The sequence below is a fragment of the Bombus fervidus genome, chromosome 12 (genome assembly GCF_041682495.2).
Source record: "Bombus fervidus isolate BK054 chromosome 12, iyBomFerv1, whole genome shotgun sequence".
NCBI lineage: Eukaryota > Metazoa > Arthropoda > Insecta > Hymenoptera > Apidae > Bombus > Bombus fervidus.
Genome location: NC_091528.1, coordinates 4,597,611 through 4,616,675, shown reverse-complemented (window position 1 = coordinate 4,616,675; position 19,065 = coordinate 4,597,611). Strand labels below are relative to the sequence as shown.

The following is a 19,065-nucleotide window of genomic DNA, read 5'->3' as shown; positions in this document are numbered from 1 at the left end:
AAACGCGTTTCACATTTTTAAATATGTTCTTTATATATCCTTTAACTATTAATTATTCTACTTTTTCGTACTAATTTCGTACTAAAAATATTGATATAAGTACGAAATATCGTTTCATATAGAGCTATAATATAGTTTTGCATATAATTTAAGATTTAATCTAACTTTTAGCTTTATACTTAGTTTCTCGCGTCGGTTTTCCTAACATCTGCTTTTACTACTTGTTTTACGAAATGACCGAAGGGTTTTGTAAACTTATATCAAAAGCAGAATTTGTTCAGTCTTTTAAGTATAAAATTAGTATATTTTTTTTTGTAAAAGAAGGATGGTTGGGAATGTGGATGGTGAGGTTCCCTCTCACAGCACCTTCATGTGGTAAGACCTGACATTGTATTTTTCGATATATAATTACTAATTACATCATTCATCAGAGCTATCATTAGAGTCACGTATGCGTGACATAGTTATTAATTATATAACGAATAATATGAGCTAATTGGCTGCGATCGCGAACACGTTTTTATATAGTAATTGAAAGATTAAATTGAACGTAAGAATAAGTTATTAAAATTTTATTTAGAGTAGTTTGAAACGCAATAGATAAACTAGGACGTAATGGCACATCTGGATCTTTCTGCACAATAATTGACTAATTAATAATATTTCTAAATTGACTATTTACGGACTATAAATTATAAATTTCTCTCTTATAATTTTATAATTTTGCATCGAGTAGGATGACTTGTAATTTTGTAAAATGTAATTACAAAACTTGGTTTGATTTATTACCAATCTTAAATATTATTGACTTTATAAATTATAATACGCGTATAATTTCATGTACAGTATTAATTCAACTATGCAAGAATATCAAGATGACAGTTGTGTCTGCGTAAAGTCAAATTTGTAGTTAATTAACTTACTGAAGGAACGATGTACTTGATGAACAACTGGGCCAAAACGTATATACAGGGGATGAAATAGAAAACTTGGAAAATTATCATTTTCTTTTTTGATTCAAGAATCTCTTATTCATCAAATATACATCAAATGGTGCATTATGCATTAGGGAGTCGCTGAGTAATAACATAAATCAACTATTCATTCGATTTCACTTTATACTGCACTTGTTCTTTTTTTTCTTTTTTGTTTTTAAAATAATCAACACTTGTGATTCTCTGATAGATATATTCCTTTCTTGTTTCAACTTATTACATATCTTAAACTACATAGAGAAACGTTTTTTTGTACTTATAATAATATTACATAGTAAACGCACTAAAACAATAAAAATTAGATCCTTAGGTGTGTATTTTGAAATTTAAAATAGGTACCTTATCTTTTTTTCCCGACAATGTTGCGATTTTGAAGTTACAGGGCAGACTTTTCTTATCTATATTATTCTCATATATACGTATACATATTTTATTTTATTCCTCAAATAAAATCGTTTCGAGTTTAATTTAATTTACCTTATCAAAATTCCCCCATAGTTTTCGCATACGTAGTTTGTACGATTCGCTATATACGATTTTTCTATAGATAAGTATAGTCAAACACACGGAATAAACAGAAGATTGATGAGACTTGCTTGTAAATATAAAACGGTATTTATCATTAACGACTTGGAATTCTGAAAGAGATAAAAATTAACAATCCCATTTACATTTTAAGACATTTTCACTTAACGTTAGATACTTATTAAAGACTCCTACGATACTTATACGATAAATCTGCGGTTTAGGAGTAGAAAAACAAATCGATAAAATCCTCCTTCAATCGTGTCATAATAAATCAAAGTTTCTCGATTAAGATTATAATTAGAACAAACTTAATCGAATCTGTATTAGTAACAGGAATTATAGATGTAGATTTTATTAGCTCGATTAGTTACCCTGATGAAATTTGATGTATATGGGGGCGAGTTACGCTGTGTAAAATTACCGCCAATAGCTGTTGGGCAAATTTGAATATTCATATCGAAGTATTTATACTCTTTAAATTATCCTCTTATGATCTCGTATCAACTAAATCTAAATTATCCTCATTTTCATTGTACTTTTTCTCCTGCCTTCAACTATTGGCCACTGGCAAAGAACACAGAAACTTAAAGACTAGCTGAAGAACGAAACATTCCCTTCTGCCCATTCATTTGTTATATCTTACACTTCAAAATCGCCGCTCGATTTGTTCTTCTCTTTTTTCTCGATAATATCGTGAAAAATAAATACGTCGCGTTCCGCAAGATGATCGCTCGCTTTTCTTTCTTCTTCGTCTTTCTTTTTTCTTTTTCGCATTTCCAAACAAAATCCCGAATCGAAATGAAAAAACCTCATCTTCGATTTATCGATTTCTCTCGTATATTTTCTTCTTTCTATCTTTTTCTTTTTTCTCGTTTGGCTACTAATTTTGAAAGGTGACAACGATAAGATCGACACCGTACCAGCCGTTTTTCAGCGTGTGACTCTTTTCTTTTTTTTTTCTTTTTTCTATTTGTTTCTTTATTTTTTACGAAATAAACGAAAGAGAAATGCGACTCGACGCGACGTCACGAAGAAAAGAAAGATTGTATCCTATCGTTTCCTTCGCTCTTCTTCGTAATCTCGCGTGGTTGTCGCTTTCTCCATCGTTCCCACGAGTTGTCTCCTTCTTTTTTTCTTTCTTTTTTTACGTTTTTCTTTTGTTTCTTTATGATTTTGAAACACGCCTGGAACGATGTAGTCTGACAAAATGACGTACTCGTATCGTACCGATAATATAAAACATGAACGTGATTGCCGGGTTTTGAATTACGAAGAATGAACGTGATACGCGTTAGTCGCGCAATTACGATTTACCATATTTATTTTGTGACCAGTCCGGCGATTCGTTCACCCATTCACCGTAATCATGTAGAATGTAGACAGTGACCAACGATGATTTCAGAGTCAGTTTCTCTACGCTCGTCATTTCTTCTTTCCGCTTTTCTCGTTATTCCTTTTCTTCTTCTTACGTCTTCTTCTATCTCCTTTCTTTCTTTTTTTTCTCTCTTTTAATAATTATAATACTGTTCGGAGAGAACTTTCCACGATTAAACGATTTACCATACGTTGTTCTTATTCTTATTTTCGCTTTCAGTTTCTTTCTCTCGCCATCTCTCGCTCAATTATTCGTTAATTTGTGGCCACGAGTCGCACGGCGCGTTCGATAAAATCGAAATTTCAGTTTAAAATTCGGGAATTCATTCATTCGCGTTACACCTCGTTAGTCACGATAAGAATACGTATATACAATTAATCATCATAATTGGTTTTTATGTCAGTCGTTATTGAGCAGGACGTTATACTGATCCGACATTGTGCTATGATAAACGGACAAATCAACGAGAATGAGCAAAACGGAAGGACAGCGTGAAACGACGATAAAATCAGCACAACGCTCTTTTCCCATTCTTTTTATTTTCTCTTCCCTTCTTCTTCTTCTTGTTCTTCCTCGCTTGCGCTCGATATTATACTCATCCTTTCAGTCGTTTCTTTCGCTCTCTTCTTTCCTCTGTTTACTGTTCTTCCTTAAGCTTTGTTATTTTCTTCTTTTTTTTTTTCTTTTCGTTTTAAATATCGGTGTTATTTACCCTCGTCTATGTCATTCCTCTGATCTAAAAGTTTCCCTTTACGATCGAAGCATCGAACTATTTCAACGACGAATCAATATGGCGACGGTCAGACAAACGAACAACGATACGGAAAACTGAGACGCCAAAGGATTCGTTCGACAAACTTTCCTCTATGAGCCTCCTGTCGAAAGGAAATCTAATGTGCCTTAGAGATTAGTTGGCGAGAAACGAATTTTCGTCGCATGCAATGAACGAAAGGAATACGAACGGACAGAACGCTTGTTAGATCTACTATAAAATATACGCGTATATTACTATAGAGACCCGCTTCGATGCAGGAAATTTGTTCGACGTGTCTCGAAATGGCGGTCCATTCGAATCGACAATTAAAACGAAGCACGCGCAGAGTAAATTAAAATCGCTTTAATCTCATCCCCGCTTTTTTCCACCCCTTCGTATTCTCCTTTCCTTCCGTATTACTTTGCAACACAATCTTATCTAGATCTTTTTTCGTCTTTTTTTTTGCTTGACTTTTTCTTCTCGTTTTTTTTTTTTTTTTTTTTTAATTCTTTCCCCCTTACGGATATCGACAAACGTTCTTTGCGGTACGTTTGCTCGGAAATAAAGTTTTCTACGCTCCTTATCCGACGATGAATCGTGTCTCGCTCGATTCATTCGATTTCAGTCCATTTTTTCATATATATATTTATATATACCTTTTTTCGATTTTTTTTTCAATTTTTTTTCTTTTTACGGTTTTTTCTTTCCACCTATATATTTTTCACATTGAACAATATCCTCAGTCTCGACTGGTCAATGAGCAATACTTTAGAGATCCCGAGATCTCGAAAAAGTCCAAAGGAGAGCAACGTTATATTTTGTGTGTCTGTGTGCGTGACGTGTATGTTTGTATGTGAAAAAGAGAGAGAAAGAAAGAGGAAGGGAGAGAGAGAGAAAGAGAGAGAGAGAGAGAGTCGTCTGTCGCGTGTTCGTGTGTAATACTACCGCCTCGATCGATAATTAATATCTAAATGTATAATCCTTCGTGATAATGCGATTTTTTTCTCGTAATATCAACTAATTGTCCCCTCGAGAACGTTACTTTTCTCTTTTACTTTTTTTTTTCACTTTTTTTTTCTTTTATCTTTTTAATCGTTTTCTCTTTCACGTCTTTTTCTTCTCTTTTGGTTCACTTTCGAATCAATGTTAATCATCGGGTTATTTAAATAATATGCTTAACATTGACTCGTTAATTCCGTTTAGACTGAGGATTTTCTTTTTATACACAGGAATCATTGTTGCATTTAACGACTTTTTTTCTTTTTTACTTGTCAATTATAATTACGTTATATTATTTATAAATTTATTCGCATGTAGTTCGTTAACAGGCCGTGGCTATACAGGGCCCACTACATTGATTAATCATCCTGTGGCACGCGGTCTTCCGAATATGTTACAGAGGAGTGTTTATATGTGTATAATTAATATGTATACGGTCTCATAAGAGCTTATAATTCTTACACCACGTTCGTTTCCCGTTTTCGCGTCTCGTTATGTAATATATACATATATAAGATACATATATATTATATAGTATATAATATATATAATTATGTATATATATATATTATCATTTATATATAATATAATATCTCGTCGACTACTCCCTACCGTACCAAACGTTGCGTATTTCGTTGCGCTTACCTTGGTCTTTAAAAGTATGGTCATCGAACTTCAGGCACGGATTATTAAAAAGTCTTCTGTCGGAATACGCTCTGCCTCCCGATTTTTCCGCTCTCTCTCTCTACGGTTATCCTTTCCTTGTTGAAACTAGCATCGAGCGAATCTTTATTCCCTGCATCGTCGTAGTGTATCGAAGATAATATTACTAGAACGTCTGACGTAACGTTACACGCTCTTTCACACCCTCTCGCTCTCGATAAGAACATTGACACATTGGATGACGCACATCGTAGGAAAATTCGCCGCGATACAGGGAACAGGATTCTTGGAGGCAGCAGTTACAGACAGACTTTGAAGCACGGCATACGACGTGGTCTTGACGTCGCTCGCACATTCATCTTTTCCCCTCGTTCGTCCGATCCATTGATGACAGGCGTGAAATAGATGTCAAAATCGAATTTACTTGTTATGCATGTAATCGCCTTTATCACCTTGGAACAGATAGGTGGACCAGTAACCCAGATTAAACAGGATGAACATGAGAGGGAAAGCGATACGCGAGACAAAGTCAATCCCTGCAGTACCTTTCGCTCGACAGGTGAACCAACGTCGCGGTAGAAGACCCCAACAGCACCGCTCGGTACGGGGAAGCGGATGTCGTTGGAAACGGCGGATGTCTTGGGGCGGGATTGTTCGAACAGTCGCCGCGGGCGGTGACGGTGTCACTCTGCGAGACGTAGTGGGCGACGGGGAGGGTGTGGGCGAGGGCGAGGGCGAGGGCGAGGGCGAAGGCGAGGATCTCGCAGGGCTTTTCAACGAATACCGCGAACCCCTCGGTAACGACGAACATCTACTGCTACCTTCGACCACGTTGTGTAACGACGAGAACGACGCGGATCTCGGCTGATGCGATTGATAAAGATAATAACGTGGATGGTGTTTGTGTCTATGGTTCGAGGGTAACGTTTGATATTGTGTCGGTGGAGCCGGAGGTGGCGGCTGCTGCTGATGATGATGATGCGGCTGCTGCTGATGATGATGATGCGGCTGCTGCAGATGTTGTTGCGGCTGTTGTTGCTGGATGTTACCGCGTTGGGGATAATGCCGATGCAGGCGACAGTCATGGGGCGGTTGACGAGGTTGCTGATGGTCTGGATGTAGTCGACGAGAACGCGAACGATGATAAGGTTTACCGGTGGTGGTGGCTGTGGTGTAAGTATACTTGGAATGGCCGCGAGCCACGTCCCTTGATCCGAGCGCTTCCTCGTCGACATTTACTCGTCTTGTTCTTCCTCCCGAAACAGGTACGTGGACCAGTACGTGAGATTGAAGAAAGCGAATACGATGGGGAAGAAGATCCGTGAGATGACGTCGATGCGCTTGGACCTCGTCGGGAACTTGGACAGCCACGACCTGCAGCAGTTTTTTTTTCGTGGTTGCATATGTAATTCGCAGTGCTGCATCCTATCCATCGACATAGTGTCCTCCGGTTGTCGGACCAGAGGTTTCTGGAAAAATTACCATCACGTCCAGGCATTAGTCGCGCGTTACTTCTTTCATATCTAATTTCGTTTCTTTTCTTTTTCTATCTTGCTTACGGTAGGCGATAATTTTCAGTGTATGTATATGTACTGTAAATAGACAGAGACGATCTACTTGTTCTTCGAGCGTTTTACAGCGATTCGTTGACACATTAAGTCGGCAATTCTTAATAGATATTACATTAGGTAACATACGAAGTATCCAATTTTCTTCCATCTATGTTCAAAATCTTTCATTTTCTATAGAATCTTTTATGTTTGTAGATGTATCATTATATCTGAGAATTTTATTTTTCCTTTTTAAGATTTACCTATACAAATGTTCTTTTCCTACACGAATAGTATCTATGTATGTGAAACGACTGTTTCTATGTTTTTAACGACTGTTTTTATGTTTGTAATAATATATTTTATATTATATAATAAAATATATTAATTAGAATTATTTGTTATATCTATTATGATATATTAATATTGTATGATATTTTCCATCGTGCTAACGAGCCGCTGTATTTGTGTAAGAATAGTGGTAAGATCGTATTTGATTATCGAGGAGATTCGTTCGCAAACACGGTAATGGATGGAACATTTAACACGAAAAGCTAACTGCGATGCGAGTTTTTGGTAAAAGTGTTGGTGATTTTCTTCTGTACTTTCCTCTCAACTTACACGTACATGCACTTCAACTTTTCGATCTTCATGGAATATCTCGCGACGAAACATCGGTAAAAGAGATCAGGAGAACGACGTAACTTAACGAGCAGAAAATATTTCCTTTATGGATTCGTTTTCTCATCGAACGATCTAAGATTGTATAAGTATCATGCAGTATGGTAATTCTGGTGGTGCCAAAAATGGTCTACACACACATCCAGCTTTGATCAACGATAATTGAAGAAGTTAGTTTGTATGGAAATGTTGGATACGTGTAAAATCGTAATAAGTTTATGCATATTCATTCTCGTTTGTTAAATAAACTACCATAGGACAAATGTCAGATTTACATCCTCTTTCGTTTTTACGAGTGTAGAAAAGTATCTGTCTTGTAGAATGGATAAGAAATGGATAAGAAATACTATGAAATGTAGGATATCTTTACTATCTATAATAGCAGGCATTTGTTACAAAAATATAACGTTCATTACCAGTAAACTATAGCACATTATTATTATCTCTAGAATGATCAATTATTTACCAAATGTCGAAAGTCATATTACTGAATGTAAAAGTCAAGTTATAATATAAAGTACTAGACTTTAAAGGGATTATTTACCTGTAGAGAATGTTGAAGTGGTCCATCATATCCGGTCTAGCAGTTTATAATAATAAAAGTAAAATAATAGAATGAATGTACGTTATGATAGCTAGATTCAGAATTTTTTTTTTTTTTTCAATGTTATACGCTTCAGGCAACTATATTGTTAAGAAGAAAAAAAGAAAAGACAAAAAGAAAGATATCGATATCTTACGATTAACGCTCTATGCTTTATAAAATATCTTGCGAATAGCTAATAAAGTCTAGAATAATTACTAAAGTAACGAAAAGAAGCTTGAAACTGATGAGTTTCTCGGTTCTTCTAACGTTTCTCGATGATTTTCATATCATCGAAATAACCGAAAACTCAGTTTTTTTTATCACTGACCAAAGATGAATGTTGCCAGGAGATCTTTTTTTTCTCTTATTTTACGATCGCGCTATGCTATAGAAAATCATAATTAGGGTTAGGGGCGGTGTTACAGCGAACTGGACGGAAATAAGAAAGAATCGAAAGAAAAGGAGACCCAACGAAATTCCAATCCACAACAGTACGTACAATTATACAAAGACAGAGGTAGAAACAAAAATCGCATTTAAAAAATACTCTAGTCGAGAAGCCCGTCTTTAAATAATAAAAAAGCTATGGCAAAGACAATGACACAGTGTAGGACTCAATTATAAATTACCAATTATTTTCATCTGGTTTAAAATCAAAATTACAATTATATTACGAACGAATCAAGGTGTGTCGGTAATATAGGATTCTACATATTATACATCTACATATCATAAAGAAGGAAAAAGGAAGACACAAAACACTGAAGATACGATAAACAACATTATGCCTCGATTGAATAAACGAGAAAAGGAAAAGGAAGGAAAAGAAAGATATGGCATAGAGAAGCGCTTAAGATTTAATCGAACATTAAACAGCTTTTAATATCGTTGTATACTGACCATAGCGAAATTTGACGAATTATCTGGTTCGACTTGATCAGAGGGTAAATCCATCGACGTGGATTGTTCGGTTTCAGACGGTGGATACTTTTTCTCTATGTTATCGCTGTGCATATCGCTCCGCGACGCGTAATTTACTAGGGCAAATTCAAGGAGAGCGCCGAATACGAAAGTCAAGCATACGCCTGTCCAAATATCGATAGCCTTTGTATAAGAGACCGGTGGCAGTGAGGCATTTATTCCTGACGTCTGCGTAGCCATCGTCAACAAGGTAGTAACACCTGGTTTTAACGATAATTCACAAGAGTTTATTTATAATAAAGCGAGTTGATATTAAATCAACGACTCTAATTTAAGCCATTAAGGGCCAACATCGCGTCAACGCGACACATCATTTGCGATTTTTTTCCATCAACTTAAATTATTGAATTCTATTTTTAGTACAGCGTGGCTATGAAAGAGAATTTTAAATTTTACCGTGATCATTTCTTTCATCTGGGCTTTCCGAGTTTGTGAAATATGAAGAAATTAAATGTAATTGTAATATTATGATAAATCATTGGTTGGTCCTTAATGAATTAATTAATGACTCTGTATAGTTACGAGCTATAAACAAGGAATATTTTCACTGCTAAATGGAATTAATTGCACCATGGAAAGTTTCATTTTTACTTTTTTTTCTACTTTTTTAAAGGTACATTTCTTTTACTCTGATGCCATTTATACTATGAACATCGGATGGTTTTCATATTTTTATTATAAGTGAAGTACAGCGAATACAAAAAGTATTGGTACGCCGTTGTATTTATTACAAAACTTACATGGTAATTAATTAGGTCCAAGTATATCAAGTTTCACATTGTTACTATGGAAATAAAGTATAGAAGCTGATGAAAAAACGATTCATTGATGAAATGAGGATATTGCCAATACTTTTTGCTAAGTACTAGTCACTATACTTCACCGTACAAGAACTACCCTTATTTATGAGTTCGCCACTATACAGAGTATCATAAAAGAAAAGTCTAAAAGTTTGTGAGCTTATAGCATTCGCTAGGAAGAATAAAATATGAAAAAGTAGTAGAATGAAAGAAAATATAAAGGTATCTTAAAATCTGTTAATATGGTATAAATAAAGTAGATGAATGTAGTGGTGGATGGATAAAATGAATTGCTGATTTCAATTGAAACGTTACCAAGTGAAACTCGAGCTGGTACAGCACTTTGATCGAGCCAGAACGATACCCAGGATACAATTACAAGCATACAGCAGGGGATGTAGATTTGAATAAGATAGTAACTGAATTCTCTCTTGAACAGCAAGTCAACTTTCAGGCAGCTGTATTCTCCTGCAAGTCGATCGAATATTTAATTAGACTTTATACGTATATTTTAGCAACCCATTTCTTGAATAACGGAGATGAAATAAGAAAGGAAAGAAGGAAGGTAATTTACTGACCGGTATTCGTCTTGCTATTACAATAATCGGTATAAAATTTCTCCAACGTGAACCGAGGCAGGTGTAAGTTTTTAACAACTTGGACAGGATCTCCTTCTTTCCACAGGAAAACCAAATCATCGGTTGTCCAACCATCTGGAAAACAAATATCGATTAGTCGACTTTCAATGAAATTTCTAACTATAAATTTTTGAACGAATTTGTAAAAGGGAAGAAAGAGAAATTCAATGATTTACAGTGGTATGTAAACGTTTCTGGACAGGAAGATTTTTTACTTTGTATTTCAAAATTTTATGGAATATTATCTATATTAATATTATAAATTGACTCAACCATATAACAGTGTTTGTGTGTATTGTACTATCTTCTTTTACTTATACGCTTATATTCAATATTGAAGTGACTGCATAGTGTTAGATATTTTTAAGCTGCGTTTTTTATCTTCAAAATCTGGTGCAGTAGCAAAGTAGATGTCTAATGGTGTTTTGCTAGTTTTGTAATAATGTTAAAGCTTTATTCTGGCTGGAAATTTTTGCATGTCACTGTAACTGGTAATATTAATTTTAATTGCTCAAAGTCTGGTACTTACAACTTGCCATACGCAACGAGCAAACTTGTCGATCCAAGGGGTATAATTTTAAATTCATCGGGCATGATAATGTTAGGGATATCCTGAAACATAAGAATATTTTCAGATTATAGAAAACAGCAAAGAGAAATTCATTCTTTAAATATATTAATTCTAATTTACCGTATACTGTATAGAACGGAACCATTGGGAAAAATACGAATGTACACATTCGGCATAATAATGTTGTGAAAATGTCCTTCTTTCTCGTTCGAAAAGAACAGATCTGGCATCCAAACGCGACTTGCATCCGTCAATGTCAAATATTTTAGACGACCTGCAATTTTATGACGAAACCAATATGATGAGATTTTATAAAACTATGAGAACTATAAAATATATTGGTCAATAAAGTCAATGATTCTTCGTACCTTTAAAATCACTAAATCTTAATCGTTCATCCAGCCATTGTTCCCGGAATGTTAACTGTACAGAGTACTCCTGCAGAGAAAAGAAATGGGAATGATTTAATCGAGTGAACTCTTGCTCGCACCAAACTCAATAGCAAATATGTAATTTATGCTCGAAATGATTGTTTGGAATTTCTATAATGACGAAACGGACGTATGGAAAGTTCGTTTGTAAATCAAAGTGATAAACGGAGCAGCTACAGAAATTTCAAAGCAGTCGTCAGAAGTAAGATACTTTGTATGTTAAAAGTTAATTGAAAATGTTGAACTAATATCGTGAATTAATTTTATTCGATTAGTACTTGGTTATATATTTCGAATTATTCCTTGGAACGTCAGCTTCGAAACTTCTACGCTCCTCCCTAATCGTGAAATCAATCTACGGAAAACAAACAGGGATGAGAAATCAATGGAATTGATACAGCGATAAAGAAACAAACTTTTGTACACAATTAATTAATTGAAAGAACAAACACATATGTAACGTAGAATTGTCATAATTCGACAGGAAAATAATTTTTATCTTTTCGTCGTGCAATATCGCCGAGTCTATGAGCAATTGCTTCGAATGCTTGACAATTGTTTTACTGACCTGGTTGACGTTGTGAAAAAAGCAAGTGAAATACTATGGTAATAGAGTAGCGAACCAAACTGAAATACTTTCCACTTTTAATTCCACAATTATCGTATCACATCTATTCAAAGTCGTCTTCGATCCGTTTTTAAACAAAGTACTTGTAACTGGTGGATAATTTCTAATTTTTTTGGGCAGATCATTTAAGAGAAAAGAAATAAGCTAAATCTTTCTAGATATGGAATTTGTCTGGCGCGTGAATAATGTTCACACATCTGGCATCGTTACATTGAAGACGAATAGAAACGGTCTGAGACTTCAAAGAAAAAACGAGAGAACAGTAAGCTGCATCAATAAACGTGAACGAGGTCAGTAATTGCGTAACATCAGCACCTTAAAGTCACCGACAGATCTTCTAAAAATGACATTTTCAAAGTAGCCATCGTTGAAACTTAACGAAACACGTACGAATGATACAGATAATCCGCTGGATACTAAAAGGTTCAAATATCCTTGCAGATTTGATCAGCGACAAATCCGATCGACTGCGGCAACGAATAAATATACAAATTACAAACTCATAAGGGAGAAAGGAACAAGATACGAAAAAAATGGTGATAAAATGTCACTATATATATATATATATATATATATATATATATATATATATAGAACAAAGGAACTAGAGACACCCTTGTATCTCGAATAATTTCATCAACTATGTTTCGAACATCCTGCCTACTTATCTCGTAAATCAGCCTAATCGAACGAAAGTATCGTGTTCTAAAATATTTCGTTCGACTCTCCTAACGCTCCGTGAAAAAGAAGAACAAAACAGTCAATTGGAAATTCGATTTTTCGTTACCACTGTGTCACTATGTCTCCTCGCGTGTCTTTTCAACAACACGTCCAACTTTAAAACTGTTCGTCTTTTCTTTCCAGGCCGGAAGCGTAAGGGCCCACGAAAGGTGTTCTCTCGCGGAGAAAGAACAGGGCGAAGAAGAAGAGGAAGCGAAAAAAGAGGCGAAACAAGAAAAAAGATTAACCCTGTACGGTTTTAGAGGTCGTTTCAACGGCAAAGAGCACTTCTGCTCCAACGACGAAAGGTCGTGGTAAATTTTCCTCTTTCTCCGCCCTCTCTACCTTTCTGCTACACTTCTTCTTTTTTTGGCTACGGAGCGTTAAAGAATCAAGGCTGCGTGGATATCTTGCTGGAATGAAAAGTCTCGTCGCCGAGAAAAATGGGGTAAAGAGGGGGTTGGGCCAAAGGCGGTGGTGGACGAACAAACAATGATGTTCAAGTATAGTTGTATACATCGCGTTGAAGCAAATGTAAGAGGCATGCAACGAAGCAACATCGAAACTAACTACGTAACTACCAGTGGGTCCAGCTAGAAACAGAGAGTAACTACATATGCTATGTAATACATATACGTATATATATATATGTCTCTGTCTCGAAATTATTGATAGAATAGAGGAATATATATGTATGTATATATATAGACGTATATGTACGTGTTTGTATTATATGTACATTGCAAGTGAACAACGCATGCATCTTGGCTCACAGTTTAACTTTTTCCCGGCTGGACCTGTCCACGTCGACGGCGTCCTGTCTTTCTTTTCTATTTTTTTTTTTTTTTTTTAGTTTTGACTTTTTTTTGTTTGGAAAGGGAGTTACAGAAGACTTCCAAAACATTTTGTGTGGTTATTTTGGTCATTCCTCTTTTCTTTGGTTTTTACTTTGTTTCCCTCAATCGTCGGCAAGTTGAATACAAATTAAAACCTAGACGTGATCCTTTCTCGTTTACGATCCTGTTTCGTTCGATCTTTCTCTTCGTTCCTTTCTACCTCTTTTCATTTCTTTCTTTTTCTCTTTTTCTTTGTTTTCGTGTTGGTTTCGCTCGTTCGTTTAATATCTGGCAACTTCTTTTACCTTTCTCACTGGTTAATTCCTGGTTGCGAACACTTACCATTATTCCGCTAGTTTCTGAAAATTGAGCAACATATCGCAAAGGAGGATCTACACAGCCTCCCGACGTTTGTATTTTCGCCTCGTATTTCTCTCTTATTTGATCGCTCGTGGCGTGATTACTTCAGCGCGTTTGCTCGAACCTCGGTATAGCGAGTCGCATGGTTTCTCTTATTTATTTTTTTTTTTTTTTATATACGTGTCGGTGAGTTGGGAAAACCCGTTCAAAATTGAGCGTAAAACACGCGCGAGCTCGCTGAAACTCCGCGACAAAAAATATTGGGCGCTGTGCGCGGTTGAAAAATAATCTTCTTTATAAGTTACTTTTAAAGACAGTTTAGAATCGTTTTATTTCGGTGGAAAATCCGTTTACACTCCATAAGCGCTCCATAAGGAAGTAATCGTCAAAAAATTTAAAAAACCGCGATTTTACTTATGGAACTCCTGTTGTTTAAATATTCATACTATATTGTATACGCTATTAAAACAACCCATCTGAATTTGCCCACAAAAATCAAATTTCCTTAGCTCATTGAATAGATGATGATTAAAAAGAAATATTGATAACCAATAGTCAAGCGAAGAATTTGTGTATTTAACAAAATTTTCATTCAGATATGGACTTATTTTTTTTTTGTTTTCTATCATTTACTTATATTTATCTCTTTGCCTCTTAAAACACGTAAGTCGTAATCGCTCTTTGCAACGATTATCGTTGTAGCATGTATTTGTGTGAAAGGTAAACGATACAATTCCTTGTTCACAGGCGATATTTAATTATTCAACGTACTTTCGATCGATCTGACGTTGCAAAAGTGATACATCTCGACGGTTCATTCAGCCCATTCACTTTCACTTTCATGAATATATTACACGCAAGTAGTACGAGTCAGCTAATAGTTCGACTCTATCGTACGGATCGCAAATTTCAGCGTGTCAAAAGTAGCACTTACGTCGGTATTTTATTATCCTCGCATTTTCTTACCTTTCGGTATCAAAGTCTCAAGAACAGCTCGTTCTTTCCGAACCGATTAGAAATTATATAAAATTCAATCATCAGCCAATAATTTCTTATTCTTCTAAAGGTTCCTAATTCTTCTAAAGACGTACTGCTTCTCAATTTCTTTTTGATATTAGACCATGATTTTAACCATAATTAATCGTTAAAGACGAATATTTGACGCTGCGAAACTGCCATTCACTCGATATCGATTTCTTAACGTAACTGCATTTCAGAAGCTTTTCTATCGTATCAATGTCATAACAATGTATTGGACGCAAAATTTTGCGACATTATGTAAACCCTATACTCATTAATCCTCAGTTGGAAAAACTGACATCGACGTCGGAGTTGAAATGAAACTTTTATTGTGAACGAACCGTATCTTTGAATCGAAATTAAAGTTCGTTCGACAAGCGTATTGTACGACAACAGACGCGAGCAATTAATATTGTTAACAAATATCAGCGAAATACAAAAGAAGAAAGATCGTCGTTTGCAGGTAGAAAATCGCATTTTTCAATGCTCGCTTCAAGCAAGTAGCGAATGTAACGATATCGCAAACGCCAATTTAATCCAATACACAGCGTGCTATCTTCGAACCCAATACCTTCCTATATCGTGATTTCGCTATCATAGGCTGGAAGACGTTTTTCGTAGCTGAATTAAATGATCGTATGCGTGACAGAGAAAATATTAAACTGAGAAAAAGAGTAAAGCAAGAGAAAGGAAAAAATGAATGAAAGAAGAAAAGAAATAATACGAAAAAAGTAGATGAAACGAAGATGAAAGAATAAAAGGGAGAAGATCGTTCCATTGAAACGAACGGTACATACCATGTCGTCCTTCTAAACGTTTCCCTTTAAGGAAAACCATAGGAGATGTTGCTGCATGGAAAAAGTGATTTTTTTTCTATACATAATCACAGTCAAGCCTTCTAGAGCGACGAGCTAAAAGCATATTTGCACGATTTTTCTTCGAATGCCCTTTTTATCCCTTCTTTCTTCAAGAGAAACAACGATATAACTTGCTGGAGAAAATTCGCTTAAGCCCATTGAATAAAAGATTTTATTATCGTAAGCTTCATCACATCGTGTTCCTTGATTTGAGATAGGAATTTAATGCAAATTGAATATCTTCGACGTCTGTTCCTAGTTCCAGTTTTTTCTTTATAGAAAATGGTTCCGATGAACGATGTCAATTATTATCGATGATCGATTCTTGTTTTTACCGATTGTGTTTTCGGATAAGTACGAAGTCAGTGAAATTATATTCGCAGCTTCTATTACTATACCGTTGACGATATTGAGGGATATACGTGCGAAGAATATTTCTCGAGGATTATCGACATCGCGCCAAACTAATCTTGAGAATATTATTATTCCCCAGGAAACGTATTTCGCAGATTATTCTCTGGACGATGTTAATTCTCCATCGGGAACCCTTCACGGGACATAACAGCTGCGCGGAAAATCTTTGAAATACATGTTCCACATAACGATAGAACGTAACAAATATATCAGAGTATATTAGAAAAGGAGAATATTCTGCAAAATGGGTGTAGCTGAATTTCAAAACATCGAGTCTTTAACATTTTCACATTCACCGTGTATTTCTCCGACCGAACATTTTGAGAAAATGAGAAAATAAGAATAGACTTTCCACTTTCAACATTATTCGTTATCGATCGAATGATCCAAATTATGTTCCTCGGATGATGTAAAAGATGTATTGTACCATAAAATGTTACGATGTCTGATAAGAATGACTCGTTGAAGCATAGTACATGTCATAAGCGATAGAAGATTGATCAGCAGTGAACGTGTTAATCTTCTTCACGATGGCCTTTGCATCGCGTCTTTCCTCCTTTGTTCAACGTTATCTTTCCTCGAGATCCCACAATATTTCGCGTCGATTATCGCGTAGATGCGCCACTTCGACGATTCTCAAGCGACAAGCTCGTGATTTTCGAACGGATATGAAGGTTGACCTATGGATAGCTGTTGAACTGATCGATGGCTCGATGAAGTTCGACTCGGCCGGGTTTTTTCCAGCGACGTTTTTCGCGAAATATCTTATGATCCGGTGATGAATGGACGACAACGATACAGACAGACAGAGAAAAAAAGATAGCTAAGAAAAGATAGATGAGTCGGACGTGAAGAGAGACGAATGGACTAGGACAAGGATGGGCTAGACTCTTGGAGTACGTAACCCTGTTCATTAATATTAGGACACTCGTGGAAAATGGGGCATAAATTTATAAAATTATCAGGGAGTCATGAAAACTTCTAATAATTAAAAATCTTGCGTTATAAATAATTAATACAGTCACAGTTATAAGAAAATTACGTGTGTACATACGTGTACCATGACGTTTTCGAAATCATAGTACAATAAACAGTGGTCCAGTGACGATTCTACATGAAAAAATAAGTCGAAGAAGAGCAATAACATTTTTTCGTTTAATGCTTCGTTTTCGAGAAAAGTGAGTTTGAAGATTCGTCGGGTAAGCGTGCGTTAATTGTAAGTTTCGAGGTATCCGATGTTTCTTTTTGCTCGTGTACTGCTTGTACTATAATTTCGCAGACACTTCGTATAAATAACGTAATATATGTATAATATCGTATTGTGATAAAAATGCCTGTTGATTCTGAATTTAAGAAATCTTCTTTTAATGCCTATTTTGGCTGGTAGATTGACCGCTCCTTTAAAAAGTAGTTAATAACGCATGGGATAAGAAGATTGAAGTAGTATACCCTATATCTAATTTGGATTCCAAAAATAAAGATAGGACGATATTATTGAAATTTTCAAGAAGTAGGTTAGACTATCTAGGTCAATCTTCGAGACTAGAGAAGTACATACGTAAATCTTTATTTTGGAAGGCAAATTTCCGACGCTAGGTAATTTAAATATTCAAAAATTCTTAACCTATTCGTCGTCAGTATCTAGAAGAGCAAATTTGTTCAAACATTTAATGATAATTTCGAAGAAGTTACCGCATATACTTGTGCCTGAGTCTGACTGCATAATAATCGTCGTGCTAATTTGAATCGATCATGAAGTTTGGAACGAGACCAGCAGGTGTTCTAATATTTATGAACTGGGATGTACATATACATACATCACCGACAGAAAGTTTGGAAGCAGAGAATCGTTCTCAAAGCTGTACAAATTCCTTGAATTCAGTTCAATTTCTAATAAAATGTCAGAGTTATTCTCATGAGAACGACTTACTTACAGAATTAAAGAAAAGTTATGGAATCATGTACGAATTACTTCGAACTCGTCGTCATTCGATTATTTAGAAAACCACGTCGAAGGAATGTCGAGGGTTTCTAACATCTATAGAAAACGTTATTTGTCTTAAACAAAAAAAAAAACACGTTATATTTAAAAAATCTCTTACAACGATACTTCCAAACTTTGTATCGACAGTGTACAATAGAACATGCAATCTTAGAATTAAAAAAAGAGGGAAAAAAAAGAAACGATAGAGATAAGTGTGCACGATTCGTGACGTAGTCAATCACAATAACTCGTTTCCATTTCAATAAATATGTACCGACAATGACGGTCGTGGCCGTTGAAATATCACCGTTCTATCATGCTCAGCGACGATTAGAGAAGCTGGAGGCCGGAAGATTGAATCAGCTTTTGAAAAAAAAAAAAAAAAAAAAGAAAAAGAAAAAAGGAAAAAAGACCACTCTAAGACTTGCATGATGAAGTCGATTTTTATCGTTTCATTTCATCATCACCTTTAGACTCAACCGCGCGTGTTTGCGATGTTTAAGGAGCAGTTTGCAGGCTGACAGATGTTATCGAAAGCTTCCTCTTCGGAGTCGAAAGTCATTAAATCTTTACACGCCTCACGCCCGGCCCTACGTACGAAACAGTCGTGTAGGAGTTTAGTCCGCGTTTCGTATTTACAAGGCGTTAAAACGGATTAAATAACACGGCTGTGTTATTTGTCTGCGATCGACAT

The 19,065-nt window shown here is 35.6% G+C and overlaps 1 protein-coding gene across 13 annotated transcripts in view; it reads right to left on the bottom strand.

Annotated features, from left to right (window-relative positions):
- Positions 1-6,399: 6,399 nt before the first annotated feature.
- Positions 6,400-19,065, bottom strand: part of Gluclalpha (glycine receptor alpha 1) — a 36,188-nt gene continuing 23,522 nt past the window's right edge. For 9 of the 13 annotated variants that reach the window (XM_072014151.2, XM_072014152.2, XM_072014153.2 and 6 more), the window contains 8 exons: positions 11,490-11,559; positions 11,242-11,395; positions 11,080-11,162; positions 10,491-10,625; positions 10,228-10,380; positions 9,032-9,312; positions 8,090-8,125; positions 6,400-6,783 (listed from right to left, as the gene is read on the bottom strand). In XM_072014151.2, coding sequence (XP_071870252.1) covers positions 6,550-6,783; positions 8,090-8,125; positions 9,032-9,312; positions 10,228-10,380; positions 10,491-10,625; positions 11,080-11,162; positions 11,242-11,395; positions 11,490-11,559 — 1,146 coding nt within the window. In that variant the 3' untranslated portion in view covers positions 6,400-6,549. The remainder of the gene's footprint in view (positions 6,784-8,089; positions 8,126-9,031; positions 9,313-10,227; positions 10,381-10,490; positions 10,626-11,079; positions 11,163-11,241; positions 11,396-11,489; positions 11,560-19,065) is intronic. The other 4 variants (XM_072014159.2, XM_072014160.2, XM_072014158.2 and 1 more) reach the window with 1 other exon arrangement.